The sequence below is a fragment of the Oryx dammah genome, unplaced genomic scaffold, assembly GCF_014754425.2.
Source record: "Oryx dammah isolate SB20612 unplaced genomic scaffold, SCBI_Odam_1.1 HiC_scaffold_24, whole genome shotgun sequence".
Classification (NCBI taxonomy): domain Eukaryota; kingdom Metazoa; phylum Chordata; class Mammalia; order Artiodactyla; family Bovidae; genus Oryx; species Oryx dammah.
Genome location: NW_024070208.1, coordinates 30,958,014 through 30,972,637, shown reverse-complemented (window position 1 = coordinate 30,972,637; position 14,624 = coordinate 30,958,014). Strand labels below are relative to the sequence as shown.

The window sequence follows — 14,624 nt, the reverse complement described above, 5'->3', positions numbered from 1 at the left end:
TAAGCACACAACCCCCAAGGGGGGAAGGACAGGTGGAAGGTCAGACACACAGATGCATTTCCATCACAAGTAGAATTCCACTGTCCTGCTCATCCTGCATCTTGCCTTTTTTGTTTAACAGTGTATTACAGGTCATTCCAGGAAAAGATTGACCTTGTTTGTTTTTTTAGTTACCTGTATCCCTTTGAATATGGGATTTGTCCTATGTGTATAGTGGACTTATCATCATTTATTTAACTAGTCCCCCACCCCGACTATTTCCCAACGGCAAATCATGCTGAACTAATTATCCTTCATCAGATTCTTTTGGTTCTCTTGTGAAATTGTTGACTTAAAAGATATGTGCATTTAATTTTTTTTCTCCAGTGTAACTGATTTGTTGTTATTCATTTCTTGACCTTTTTTTTCTGTTTTATTCCATGTATGCAATCTATATCATCAACTTTTTGTTTAGATTTACTAGAGTTAAAGATACCAATATTAGTATTAATATATGAAAAGTACATTTTTCCCATATAAAATAGTACTTGTTAAAGAATAGTACATGGTGAGCATTTTTAATTATTTTCATTTGAGTGCAGTGTGCTGTATTTCTAATTAAGAAACAGTAAGAATGGTTCTCAGATTCCCCTAGCTCCACATATATCCATTTGTGTGCATGTATGTGTGTATAAAACAGTGTCGTGGTGAGGTTTTTATTTTGTCAACATATATCTTCATCATCATTATACAGAGTTACAGAATCCAAATATGAACTTTCCTTCTACAAACACGTCTAAATTTATCCTCTGATATATTTTCCCTGTCATGTTATTTTGCAGATTTTCTTTCCATTTTTGGTAAAAACTTTATTGAGATATAATTCACATGCCATACAGCTCACCCATTTGAAAACAATTCAGTGATTCTTAGTATATTCACAGAGTTATGCAGCTGTGACTATAATCTGTTTTACGACATTTTCATGACCCCAAAAAGAAACCCCAGACTCTTCAGCTGTCACCCTTCCCAAGCTCCCATCCCTAGGATTTCAATTTTGAAAAATACTTGAACCTGCAAAGCAGCTCCTCAGTTTATACCCCCACCATTGCTCCATCAAAGGCCAGTTTCCTCCTACCTTCCCTGTATTATCAGAATATTTCATCTCGATCAACCTTGTAGGTAAAAAGCATCTCTTGCTTTGATCTGCACATATTGAACCATGAATGGTGCCGACCATCTGTTCTTGCGTTTGTAGACTGTTCTTCATCTCTGCACTGCCTTGTGGGCCTGTTGTAAATACAAACATTGTTGTCACTGCTTTATTTTGATCCCATTCCCCACAGCAGGGTACACGGGGCAAAGACTATTCAGTCACTCAGTCATGTCCAACTCTTTGAGACCCCATGAATCACAGCACACCAGGCCTCCCTGTCCATCACCAACTCCCGAAGTTCACTCAAACTCATGTCCATCGAGTCGGTGATGCCATCCAGCCATCTCATCCTCTGTCGTCCCCTTCTCCTCCTGCCCCCAATCCCTCCCAGCATCAGAGTCTTTTCCAATGAGTCAACTCTTCGCATGAGGTGGCCAGAGTATTGGAGTTTCAGCTTCAGCATCAGACCTTCCAGTGAGCACCCAGGACTGATCTCCTTTAGGATGGACTGGTTGGATCTTTAGTTCACCTGAATTGCAGAAACAAGAGCACCCTCCAAAGAGACCCCGTGCACCCAGACACCTACCCTGGAGCCCATTGCTCGAGGCTCACCAGTAGTTACCGTGCGTCTCCTGTCCGTCCCCCATCCTTTTCTGTCGGAGGGCCCTTCACCTTCCCCCAGTGGAGATGAAATGATTGCTGTTTGCGTGGAGGTGGGGAGGAGAGGCAGACTGGGAGTTCTGAGTTAGCAGATGCAAACTATTACATATAAGACGGGATAAACAACAAGGTCCTATTGAACAGCATGGGGAACTATATTCACTATCCTGTGATAAACTGTAATGGAAAAGAATTTTTTTTTAATGTATATATGTGTAAATAATTGCTCCTCTATTGGCCTCAGTTTGACTATGTCTCAATCCATCGAGCACTGTTTTTAATGCACATTCCATGGTCGTTGTTCTGTTAAAGCCCAGTCACTCAGGATAAACCTGTCTTTGCGTGGACATCTCTTCCCTAGTCTGTGGATCCTGGTTGTTTCTTTCACTAACTAGGGTCCCTGGTGAAATTCTAACAACTTGCCCAGGTTGGAGGGTCTTTGGGGAAAACTGGGGCTCTGTTCAGACCCCTGAGCATAGGTGATTCCTCTCCGCTCCCTCCAAGTCTGAGCCACTGTGGCCTTGGTTCCTGGTAGGTTCTGGCTGTTTCTATGAGGCCCATAACCTCCCTCTTCCATTATCTCACTGTCAGGGACCAGAAAACCTCAGTCTACTTCTGCCGTTCCTGCTGTATTCATTAGCGAGCGAGTCTTGCCACCTGTGGTGGAAAGCCCAGTGCACACTCAGCTGTCATCCAAACATGTATATTGTTGTTATCGTTGCTCAGTCATGTCTGACTCTTCGTGACCGCATGGACTGCAGTCCACAGGGGAGAAAAAAGTCTGTACAATAATGTCCTTGTGCATATTAATACTTCAGCTTTCCTCTGTTTGTGATTTTTTAAAATACAAAACTGGTTTTTAAAAGCCTCAAGAGTAATTATAGCAATTGCTTAAACTGTAGACCAACCAAAGACTTTTGAGAAATATTTTTTTCATCAGCATTCTACAGAGTTGCTGGCACCGGTGGCAGTAAAAAGCAGAGGGCTTTTCTGATCAGTCTGGTTATTGCTTTTAAATTCTCTACAGACAGTATATCCTTTTATCACCCACACCTGATGTGGGCAGCGCTCACCACCTTGCTCAGTACACCAGCGGATCCTAACTTTCTCAGATTGTGTATCAGAATCCATCAAACGGTGCGACCCAGGACATGGGGCCAACAGAAGCCCTGGACCAGGAAGGCCTTTGGGACAGCATTAGGCTGCTGGGCTGGGCCATATTCTTACACTCTGTGCACACAGAGCAAGACCCAGCCTGTCCACCACTCATTTCACCAGGGAAATAATGTCCTTAAACATCTCCTGCCTTTGCAGCTCTTACCCCACACGCTGTGTGACCTTGAGCTGGTCACAGGAGCTCCCTGGGCTCAGGTTCACCCCAACATCCAGGGTCTGTGTTGAGGCTCAGATGCTGTAGGTGGGAAAGCATCTTGCGTGCGTGCGTGTGTGCTAAGTGAGACCCCCTGGACTGTAGCCCGCCAGGCTCCTCTGTCCATGGGATTCTCCAGGCAAGAATACTGGAGAGGTTGCCATGCCCTCCTCCAGGGGATCTTCCTGACCCAGGGATGGAACCTGCGTCTCCTGCACCTCCTGCTTTGCAGGCAGTCTTTACTATAGCTACCCAGGAAGCCCAGGGACGCATCTTACAAACCATGAAGCTCTGCAGAAGGAAGGGGATCTTGCCCTGGTCCTTCCACCCACACCTTGATGTTGTAGCGTGGGGGTTGCAGACGCAAGGCTCTGGGCGCATCCTGTCGGGTTTGTGACTGTGCGCTCTCCTGTCCCCCCCAGCTTTCCATGCCGCCAAGTGTGAGAAGCTGCAGCGGGAGAAGGCCGAGTTGGAGCGGCGCTGCGAGGCAGAGGTGCGGAACCTGGGCTGGCAGCAGGAGGCCGAGCTGCGGGACCTGGAGCGGCGCCTGCAGCTGCAGTTCGAGACCGAGGTGGCCCGGCTCCAGGAGGAGCACCGCGCGCAGCTGCTGCGGATCGGGTGTCAGCACCAGGAGCAGGTGAGTCCGCCCGGCCGCCCTGCCCTGGGGAGCTGCCGCCTTAGCCCGGAGTCCTGCCACAGGTGAGCTGTCCGGTCCCCACCCTCCCGCCTTGGTTCTGTCCCCTGTGCCCTCCTCGTCATCCCCTCCAGCCACTCTGGCCTCCTCCCTTGTCCTCCCAGGCACACTCCCACCTCTGGGTTTTTGTGCTGGGCTGTGCCCACTGCCTGGTAAGCTTCCCTGGTGGCTCAGGCAGATAAAGAGACTGCCTGCAATGCAAGAAGACTTGGGTTGGATCCCTGGGTCGGGAAGATTCGCTGGAGGAGGAAATGGCAACCCACTCCAGTATCCTTACCTGGAGAATCCCGTGGACAGAGGAGCCTGGCGGGCTATAGTCCTTGGGGTTGCAAAGAGTCGGACATGACTGAGCGGCTAAACCAACACACCAGTGCCTGGAATGCTCTCCCTCTAGACATCCCATGGCTCCCTCTCTCCCTCCCTGGTAGACTTTTCTCACTGAGGCCTTTCCTCACCCAGAATTACAGCTCCTCCCCCACACACACACACTCCTGTCCTCCTCCCTGCTTTCATTTTTCCTGGGCACTTATTACTACCTAATGTGTGATAAACTTGACTTTGTACCCTGTTGATCTTCTGCATAGCCCATGAGGGCAGTGGAAATAACAGACACACGTGTATCTAGCACGTGCTGTGGGCCACGCTCTCCTCCTCCCCTAACTCATTTAACCCCTATAGTAACCCTACCAGGGAGGGACCATTATTACCCCCATTTTACAGGTGAGAAAACTGAGACCCGGAGGTTAAATACCTTGCTGGAATTCATGCTCATGGAAGAGCCAGGGTTGGACCCAGTCTAAACCCAGGGTCCGTGCCCTCAAGCCCTGAGCTAGGGTTTTCTGCTGGATTTACTGCTGAATCTCTGGCTCGGCACTGCCTGCCTGCACAGGGTAGGCCCTCAGTGTGTATTTGCCTGATGAAAGAAGGATTCTGCTCATTAACCTTAGCCTGGCAGTCTTTCCAGAGAGGATCATTCATCCTAGAACAGCTGGGGAAGAATTCCCAGGGAGCCAGTCAGTGTGAAAGCGGGTGGGAGCCAGGCATGCCCGTCCCCAAAGCCAGCTACAGGGTCCATTACTGCACTGGCACCAGGGTGAGGTGAGCCCGCTCTGCCTCCATGAAACTCATCTGCTCCTTCCTTTTCTCTTCTTCCTAAGCCCCTAAGGCTCTGATGCCCTAGTGCCCACCTTCTAATTGGTGTATTGTTGCCCGGAGTCTGCTTCGCTATCCCTAAGATCAACTGGCACTCATGAAGAGCACTCTTCACATCTCAGGCTAATGCCAAGTGGCCCTTCACAGCCATGAACATTTGGGCTGTATCCCCAGTAGGTATCCCAGACAGCGATGGTCCCCAGAGGCTTGACAATCATAGGGGAGAAATAGTAGAGTAATAGTAAGTACTGTCGTTGGAAAGAGCAGTCTCCGATTTGACAGCACTTTCATTTAGTCGGCATCTCAGCATCTTCTGTTCAGCATCTTCCTCCTTTTAGAGGCTTGTGGAAACCAGACACACCTGCCTTTTTAAGGTGGTGTAGACTTAAGAGGCCAGAAGCAGATAGGTTACAGGTAAGGTTACCTGCTAGGCTAAGATTAGAAATGGAACCTTCGGCATCTGCCCTTTGGGCTCGCTCTAAGTAGACATTCGCACAGCTGCCGTCTGTAGTCTTACCTGCTTCTTGACTCCCTGATACAGGTCAGTCCTGGGGCAAATATCAGCTGTCCTGTGTCCTATATCCTGGGGTAGTCAGGCCCAGTTTTACGTGGAGAATATATGTATATCCATATTCACTGATTTGGGGTACAAACTTTTGGTTGGTTGAGAAGATGTCAAGAGATGGGAGGAAGGGCAGGAGGGCGTCTCCCAGCAGGAGGAGGAGCCTCTGAACGAAGGCTCTCCTGGGGGTGTCGTGTGTGGGAACCCACAGAGCTGGGGCCCCTGCTGAATGGAGCCCATCCACCAGCCGTGGGACCCCAGGCAGAAGCTTGCTAAGCTGGGCCGGTGCTGGGAGGTGTGGTCTCACCCGCCTCTAAGCTGAGACTATAGGCTTTAAAAGATTTCGTTTTGTTATTGTTTAATTGCTAAGTTATGTCTGATTCTTTGCGACCCCATGGACTGTAGCCCACCAGGCTCCTCTGTCCGTGGGATTTCCTAGGTAAGAATACTGGAGTGGGTATTCTCCCTTCTCCAGGGGATCTTCCCGGCCCAGGGATCAAACCCACGTCTCCTGCCTTGACAGGCAGATTTTTTACTACTAAACCACCCGGGAACCTAAAGATTTCATACTGGGAGAGATTGGAGGCCCTGACTTTTCCACTTGAGGGTGAGTTACATGAGCTACTTAGGTATATTTTAAAAGAGCTCTGTCTTATGAGGGCTCTGAGTTCTGTCCTTCTGGGTCCTTTATAATAGCTAAAGTGATTCATTCATTTATTTATTCATTCACCTATGTGAAGAATAGTTAGTGAATGCCCTCCATACACAAGGCCTCATGTTACTGCAAAAGATGCCAAGCTTTATAAAATGTGGACCTGCCTGCTCCATAGCCTCTGATTACAGCTGCTATGTTCAGGAACTGAGAGTTCGCTTCCAGCTGGGAAGATGCAGGAAAGCTTTATGGTGGAGGTTTCATCTGCATGCTTTGCATTTGAGCAGATCTTTCCTCTAGAAACCCCTGGAGGAGGGCATGACCACCCACTCCAGTAATCCCATGGACAGAGGAGCCTGGTGGGGCTATAGTCCATGGGGTTGCAAAGAGTCAGACACGGCTGAGCGATTTTCACTCGCTTCCTCTAGAAACACATTGGTTTGAGGACAAGGCCAGGGACGGATGGTTTAAATCTGTGAATTATTCAGACCCCCGAGTCTGCTTCTGTGGCGGGATGTTGGCTATTATCCTGGCCTTCAGCTTCTCTGGCAGGGAGCACGCAGCAACCAGGAAGAAGGTGAAATGTGCCCCATTTCCAGGTAGAGGAGACACCCGTGTGCTTGGTCCAGGAGGGGACTTAGTGCCTGAGCACAGTGGGATCTGGAAGGAAGGTGTGTGGTTTTGGTGATCTGTGCAGACCCTCCAAATGTAGGCCTTCCTCTTGGGGTGGTCAGATTTGGCAATGCTAACCCACACATCCTGCCGCCTCTGTCCTTCCCGAGCCTTGAAACTCGAGTTCACTGACCCAGCCTCTCCCAGTGCCCTAGTGTCCCGGCCGTGCTGGGAGGCTGCTTCTGTTCTGACCCAGGAGCTTTTTTAAAAAACTTATTTATTTCGCTTTTGTTGGTGCCGGGTCTTCGTTGCTTTGTGCAGGCTTTCTCTAACTGCCGTGCACGGGAGCTAGTCTCCGCTGCAGTGTGCAGGCATCTCACTGAGGCGGCTTCCCTCGTGGCAGACCACGGGCTCCAGAGCATGGGCTCAGCAGTTGTGGCTCACAGGCTTGGTTGCTCCACGGCACGTGGGGTCATCCCGGATCAGGGATGGAACCCATGTCCCCCGCATCGGCAGGTGGATTCTTACCGCTGGACCACCAGGGGAGTCCCAGACACTGGATTTTCTGAGGCTTCTTTACTCCAGTCCTCCCTTGCTAAGGCAGGCTGACCTCTGATGTCACCACAGGACCCCCCCAGGAAAATCCAGCTGTCCATTCACCTCAGGAGGCAGAGGCCATGTCTGTGGCCACACGTGGGAATCCCTTGGGGGAGCTGCTGACGAAACACCCCTTCTGTCCACACCTGGAATCAGAGTCGTCGATTAGGGGTCCCCGGGACCCAGCTGCAGGTGTCTGGTGTCAGGGGACGAACTGGGCCTCATTCTTTGCCCTGCAGCCTAGTTAGGGCACAAGCAGGGGCATGGCTTGGCCTACAGATTTTCTTACATGCCTTTAAAGATACAGTGTGACTCTTATTTTAAAAATCTGATTATAGAGGGGTTTCATCAAATTGGTGCTCATTCTGGAGCACATTAACAGAAGCGAGATTGCCCAAGCTTCCCCATCTCAAAGCACACAAGGCAGAGTTGTCACTGTAAACACAGATGCTTTTCGTTTTTACTCCAAACGTACTCATCCGCGGAGCCTGGTATTTAGTGATGACTTGTGACCTTTGACCCCTGCCTCCAAGACCTCCTGATCTGGCCCTGAAGTCCCAGGGCCCCCTGATGTCCTGGATTCTGCGTTTTCACCAGAGATGCCTTTTCAGAGGCGCCTAAGTGTTCATCCTCTGGGTTTACGTTTGCTTTGTCTCACATCCAGGACACACTTTCTGCCATTTCCTAAAGAAATGATCCTTTTAGACTCACTGGCGGGCACAGCATCCTCACACTTCATCAGATGTACAGAGGCCACTTTGGCGGTCATCTTGCATCCTGACTCTGATTCGTCCTGCACAGCAGGCACACAGTCACCGTCAGCAGAAACCACACTTTCTAATCAAAGAGAATGAGGTCCCAAGGGACCCTCCATCTTCCAGTGTGAGAGCCCCACCCATCACAGCATGGAGCCTCCAGATGCTGGGACGTGGCCCAACAGGAAAGATGGGGGCCTCTGTGGACACCTGCCCACCCAGCAGGTGGCAAAGGCTCCACCCCACAGGGGATACAGTCAGCCAGGGAGCTCGGGCAGGGCTGGCCATTGGCTCCGAGCTGGTACCAGGGATGCTGTAGCAGGAAGGCGGAGTCAGAAGGATGGCAAGTCGCCTTGGTATCTGGAAAGGAGCGTTGTTCAGAGGGCCCTGGAGAAAAAAGACAGGGGCGGCCCCCCTCTGTCTTATCAGATACATGTTGTGGGTGGGGGGCAAATGGGAGTTTAATCTGGTTTTCTTTAATGAGGAGATGTAAAGCCATGCTTCTTCATTCTAAATGGAAGTCTTCTCTAAGTGAATTGGCGAAGCTGCCCCTAATTGCATTTTGCAAGAGGCTGGATGAAGTAAGCCCACAGCTCTGTTTTTGACCATCTAAGAGAAGAGGGTGGCTTCCCAGGCCTTTGCTTTGATGGGACTCTGCTAAACAGCAAGCAGCTGCAGAGACAGCCTGGTGCAGGGAGAAGCTTCTCTGTATGACTGGGACTACTTGCTGGGCACGGGGACAGATCTCTCTGTGGCAGCTCAGAACTCTGTGCTCCGGGAGGAGGAAGGAGGCTGGTCCAGCAGTGGGTATTTGTTTTGGCGGGGGGTGGGGGGGTGGGCAGAGAATTCCTCAGGATTTTTAAAGGAAAAAAAAATGAAGCTTCCCCCAGCGTAAGTTTGCTGTGGCATGTAATGATTCAGCACCTCTGTCTCTTTTTTGGTGTTCCCAGGTGACTCAGAAGTAAAGAATCTGTGTGCCAATGCAGGAGACAGATTCAAGCCCTGGGTCAGGAAGATCCCCTGGAGGAGGAAATGGCAATCCACTGCAGTATTCTTACCTAGAAAATTCCATGGACAGAGGAGCCTGGCAGGGCTGCAGTCCCTGGACTCATATCGAGTCAGACATGACTAAGCTACTAACACGATGCAAAAAAAACCCAGACCTTGTGTGTTCCTTGGGTCCACTTATCTGACTCTTTTCCAATGCCTGCCAACCTGGAGGTCTTCTCAGGTTGAGCGCTCAGACGGGCTGCTGCTCCATGTTCTGGAAAGAAGCCAGGAGCCATGGAGGAGAAGCTGTGGGGATTGAAACTGGGACCAGAAAGAGGATGGCCAAAGTGCAAGGCCCCTTCCTCATAGAGGAAACGGCCTTGAAAAACCATCCACAGGACTAGAAACCCAAATCACTCAAGGCTCCTCTGTCCATGAAATTCTCCAGGCAAGAATACTGAAGTAGGTTTTGCCAGGCCTTTCTCCAGGGGATCTTCCCAACCCAGGTATTGAACCTGAGTCTCCTACCTTGCAGGCAGATTCTTTACCATCTGAGACAGCAGGGAAGCCTCAGCTCTCGCTGGTTTCCTTCAGAACATTCTGGGCTCTCCTCTTATTGCATATGGAGGAATTAGGGAATCAGTATTGCATTCCTAGAAGCCCCTCTGAGAGGCTGTAACAGATAGATCATGCCCTTACATCATCCTTAATATACTGGGTGTGGCATTTCATCACCACTGAATCAGAGATCTTCCTCCAACAAGCCAGAAGGGCATGCATTTACCCACCACCCTCGCCAGTCGGGGCAGACCCACCACCAGGACACAAGGTATTCTTCTGGAACATAGGCCTGGTATCCATCTCTCTTTTTTGGAACCACCCACAGCAATTTGGGTCAGAACCCAATAAATCAGAATCATTCCAAGCACCAGTGAAAGATTTTTCTTTATACTGAGCTGAGTAAAACATCTCCAAACAATGCGTGGGCACTTGTTTTTTATAGACAGCGCACTATGGGCTTACGGGACATCACCAATGAAGCATAAAGGAAAGCTAGTTCTTTCTTTTTTTTTTTTTAAAGCCAGTGATTTATTTTTCCAAGAGACAGAAAGACTTTGGACAACAAGTCCATTAAAAACCTTCATATAAACAGGATTTGGACAATTAAATACTGTAGCAATCAGCCTTTCTGCTGAGTAGATTCATAGCTCTGAGCCTCAAGTAAAATATTATTTAATCAAGAGTGACCAGTAAATAAAAGAGAGTCATCGCATACCAAGTCCATGCTCATGTCATAATGCAGATTTCCTAACACTTGTCAGACTCACTGTTGGTTCTGCCAGTCTGTTTTAGAGGATGCAGGTCTCAATTACCATAGGAGAGAGAAGTCAGGCAAACCTCCCCAAGCAATGACAAGTCCAGAATGGGAATCAATCCCATTTTAAAATACCATAGTCCTTTGCATTCCCTTTACTTGGGCTTCCTTTCTTGTGAAAAGCTCTTCCTCTTAACAAATCAAAGATCAGCCTGTGAATGACCCCCTGAGAAATGAAACCCTCTGAGAAGTGGCTGTGGCAGTGCTCTGAACTGCACCCCAAGAGCTTCAGGGTCTGGGCACATGTCCTTCCAATGCCAGGTTTTGACACATGAGTATGTCACAAAATGAATCTAGTGGTTTGTAACTAGCATTTTGAAAAATATAAAGTAACAAAGAATGAACATTTTAAAGCCAGGTTATTGCAGGTAGGAAGGGAAAGTGCTGATCCATGAAATTTGGTTTCACACATGCACCCATGTACACGTGTGTGTGTGTATAAAACAATGTAAAATGGTGCTTTTACAATGAGAACTTGGAAAAACATTGTTCTGGTTTGCTATCATAGGGAGAGGTCACCTTATGCAATGATTCCTGTAAGTCATACACTTGAAGTTAAAATAATACCCCAACAACAAATGGAGAAGGAAATGGCAACCCACTCCAATATTCTTGCCTGGAAAATCCCATGGACAGAGGAGCCTGGCAGGCTATAGTCCATGAGGTTGCAAGAGTCGGACACGACGGAGCGACTGAACCCCCACCAACAACAAAAATAACAAAAACAGTAACGGTGGTAGGTGTGTGGTGGGCGGGCGGTGGGGATGGGGCCGGGCGTGGAGGTCAGGAGGGGGAGAATAAAACACCACGGGCTGGCTGCTTTCCCAGGATTAAGTTCCTGGAGATATACCTTCAGCCAGAGAAACAGCAGCTTCTCGGGGGCAGTTCCCACAGCCTGGGCAGGGGAGGGCCACTCCGCCATCGGAGGGGGAGCACGTTCATGGCTGAGGAGCTGGGGTGGTGAGCAAACATCTGCCCGCTTGCCTTGGGGCTGGTGAGCGGGCTGTTGGGCGCTGGTTGCTGGTCTTGCAGGGGAGGCAGTGGCCGGGCGTTTGAGAGCCTCGTCCGTGGAGTCAGGCAGCCTCAGGCTCTGCCACTGCTGACTCTGCCACTTACTAGCCCTTGGGCAAAACGCTTCAGACCTCTCTAAGCCGCAGTTTCCTCATCTGGAAAATGGACATGAAGATATTGACTTTATTGCTGTGAGGGTTGAGTGGAGGATCAGGCAGCTGGATATGTATTGGTTCCCTCCAGCTACCTTGCCTGCTGTAGCTCCCACCTGCCGCTGGGGGGCAGGACAGACCGTCTGGTGGGGGAGGACCCTCTTGCTTATTACCTGGTGGAGGGCTTGGTGGAAGGGGCAGGAATGGAGGCCCAGGGCAGTGAGGAGGTGGCTTAGGCGGCCCCCCACCTCCAGCCGGGAGCTGCTTCCTCCTGCCTGAACAGCAGACTTGCCGCAATGACTTCCCCGTGACATTCCCCCACCCACCCATCCCCGGCTCCAGGGTTCCCACGTCACCACCAGACCCGGTCTCCTGCCTCAGTGCAAGGCTGGAGAGGGCGGCCACCACCTCAGCAGAGCGTCCCTCCCTAGACGTCAGGCCACGGACCCTTCCCCTCATTCAACTCCCCCTCTGTCCTCCAGGCAGCGGGGCGGCGCAGCCTCGGGCCCCAGCTCTCCAAGTAACCAGAGCTGTGATCTCCTGCAGGTGGAGGACATCACCGCCAGCCATGAGGCTGCGCTCCTAGAGATGGAGAACAGCCACACACTCACCCTCGCGATCCTGCAGGATGACCACGAGCACAAGGTCCAAGGTAGCTGACCTGGGGGGGGAGGGTGTGTGTGTGTGTGTGTCTGTGTCTGTGTCTGTGTGTCTGTGTGTGTGTGTGTGTGTGTGTCTGTGTGTGTCTGTGTGTCTGTGTGTGTGTGTGTCTATGTGTGCACCCACTTCTCCCGCTGCAGACACAAAGGGCCTCCCTTCACCTCCCCCTCCTCTATCCTTTCTTCCTTCCTCTTCGTCCTGGTATGTCCTTTGTGTTGCTTCTGTGTTAAGAAAATACCAAAATCCAGGGCCTGGGTAACTTCTTTCCTCTGAAGCTGATCCTCTCAACCCTGAAGTCTAGACTCTCCAAGGAGCCATGGTCCTACCCCAGGGTGTGGGGCAGCTGGTCTGGGGTATAGCCTCAACTTGTTAAAGCTCGAAGGTGATACCAATGGGCAGCCAAGCTTGAGAACCACCATTTTCAAGTAGGTGTAGAAATCCTGGGCCTTGTCTCGTGTGGTGGCCTCTAATGAGGCCTGGCTGTCCACACTGGGCCTTCAGACCACATTCACCATGGGCAGAAGTGGACTCTCAGGATCTTACTTTTTTACTTTTTTACTTTTTTTTGTAACTTTGAATTGTCTTTGGTTACCTAGGAATTTATTGGGTTGGCCAGAAAGTTCCTTTGGGTATTTCCTTACAATGTCACAGAAAAACCCAAACCAGCTTTTTTGGCCAGCCCAGTAAGTCGGTCATAACAACAGTAACAGTGTTTAGTAAGTAGAGCTGAGATTTTTGACTCTGTGAAAGAAGCTTTTTACACGTTCACATCCGTATACATTACTATCTGTAAATTTTTTTTTTCAATTTCCCCTCTCCTCACTTTTTTCTCTCTCCAGTTGGCTGGTTGCTAAATTAGATGGAAAATAATTAACATAAGAATAGATTAATGCATTTTTTAATGCCAGAATTTTTTAATGTGTAATTTTTGTAGTTGCAAAGGCCTCTGTTAGCAATATAAAACCAAAATACAGTAATAAAAAGGCTGATACATTCAACTAAATAAAAGTTGTCATAAAAACATAAACTTCAAAAGGCAAACTACAAGTAGAAAATATTTTCTGCATCTATACAGCAAAGGACAAATTATCAGTTCAGTTGCTCAGTCATGTCCGACTCTTCGACCCCATGGACTGTAGCACGCCAGGCCTCCCTGTCCATCACCAGCTCCCTGAGTATACTCAAACTCATGTCCATTGAGTTGGTGATGCCATCCAACCATCTCATCCCCTGTAGTCCCCTTCTCCTCCCTCCTTCAGTCTTTCCCAGCATCAAGGTCTTTTCAAATGAGTCAGTTCTTAGCATCAGGTGGCCAAATGGGAGGGGGTTCAGGATGGGGAACACATGTATACCCATGGCTGATTCATGTCAATGTATGGCAAAAACCACTACAATATTGTAAAGTAATTAGCCTCCAATTAAAATTAATTAATTTAAAAAATTAAAGATGCTTCTTGGAAGAAAAGTTATGACCAACCTAAACAGCATATTAAAAAGCAGAGACATTACTTTGCCAACAAAGGTCCATCTAGTCAAAGCTATGGTTTTTCCAGTAGTCATATATGGATGTGAGAGTTGGACTATAAAGAAAGCTGAGCACCGAAGAATTGATGCTTTTGAACTGTGGTGTTGGAGAAGACTCTTGAGAGTCCCTTGGACTGTAAGGAGATCCAACTAGTCCATCCTAAAGGAAATCAGTCCTGAATATTCATTGGAAGGACTGATGCTGAAGATTAATACATTTTAAGAATCGGAGAATCAGAGTTTTACAATCATTTTTTAAATGTTCTTTGTCAATAAAAAGGCACACTGTGTAGCAGTCAGTGTTCATGTGGTCTCCCCCTCAAGCTCTAGCCCCACCACCTCTGGAAACTCTTGGTGCGTGGAAGAGTCCAAGCTGGAGGCAAGGGAGAGGACAGGAGAGGAATTTCCTGAGAACAAATTTACTGTATTACCTGTGTCCCAAGAGCATGTCTCATGCTTAGAGTACCAGTTCCCATCCTTGGATGAACATTGGAACCACCTGTTTTGTTTTTTTTTTAATACTGATGTGTAGATGCCATTACAAACGTTCCAATTCAGTTGCTCTGGGGATGAAGCCCAGACATCAGGGTTTTTTTTTTAAAAGCTTCCAAGGTGATCCTAATATGTAGAGCATCGTGTTAAGTATGGGACAGAGTGCCATGACCTCGGAATAATGAAGTACATCATGGGTACATAGATAGTTGCCTGTCTCCAGGATAGATGC

General features: G+C 49.0%; 1 protein-coding gene across 4 annotated transcripts in view; it reads left to right on the top strand.

Moving 5' to 3' along the window:
* MTUS2 (microtubule associated scaffold protein 2) overlaps positions 1-14,624 on the top strand; it is a 379,312-nt gene that overhangs the window by 350,824 nt on the left and 13,864 nt on the right. For all 4 annotated transcript variants that reach the window (XM_040266725.1, XM_040266722.1, XM_040266724.1 and 1 more), the window contains 2 exons: positions 3,587-3,801; positions 12,263-12,368. In XM_040266725.1, the coding sequence (XP_040122659.1) occupies positions 3,587-3,801; positions 12,263-12,368 (321 nt within the window). The remainder of the gene's footprint in view (positions 1-3,586; positions 3,802-12,262; positions 12,369-14,624) is intronic.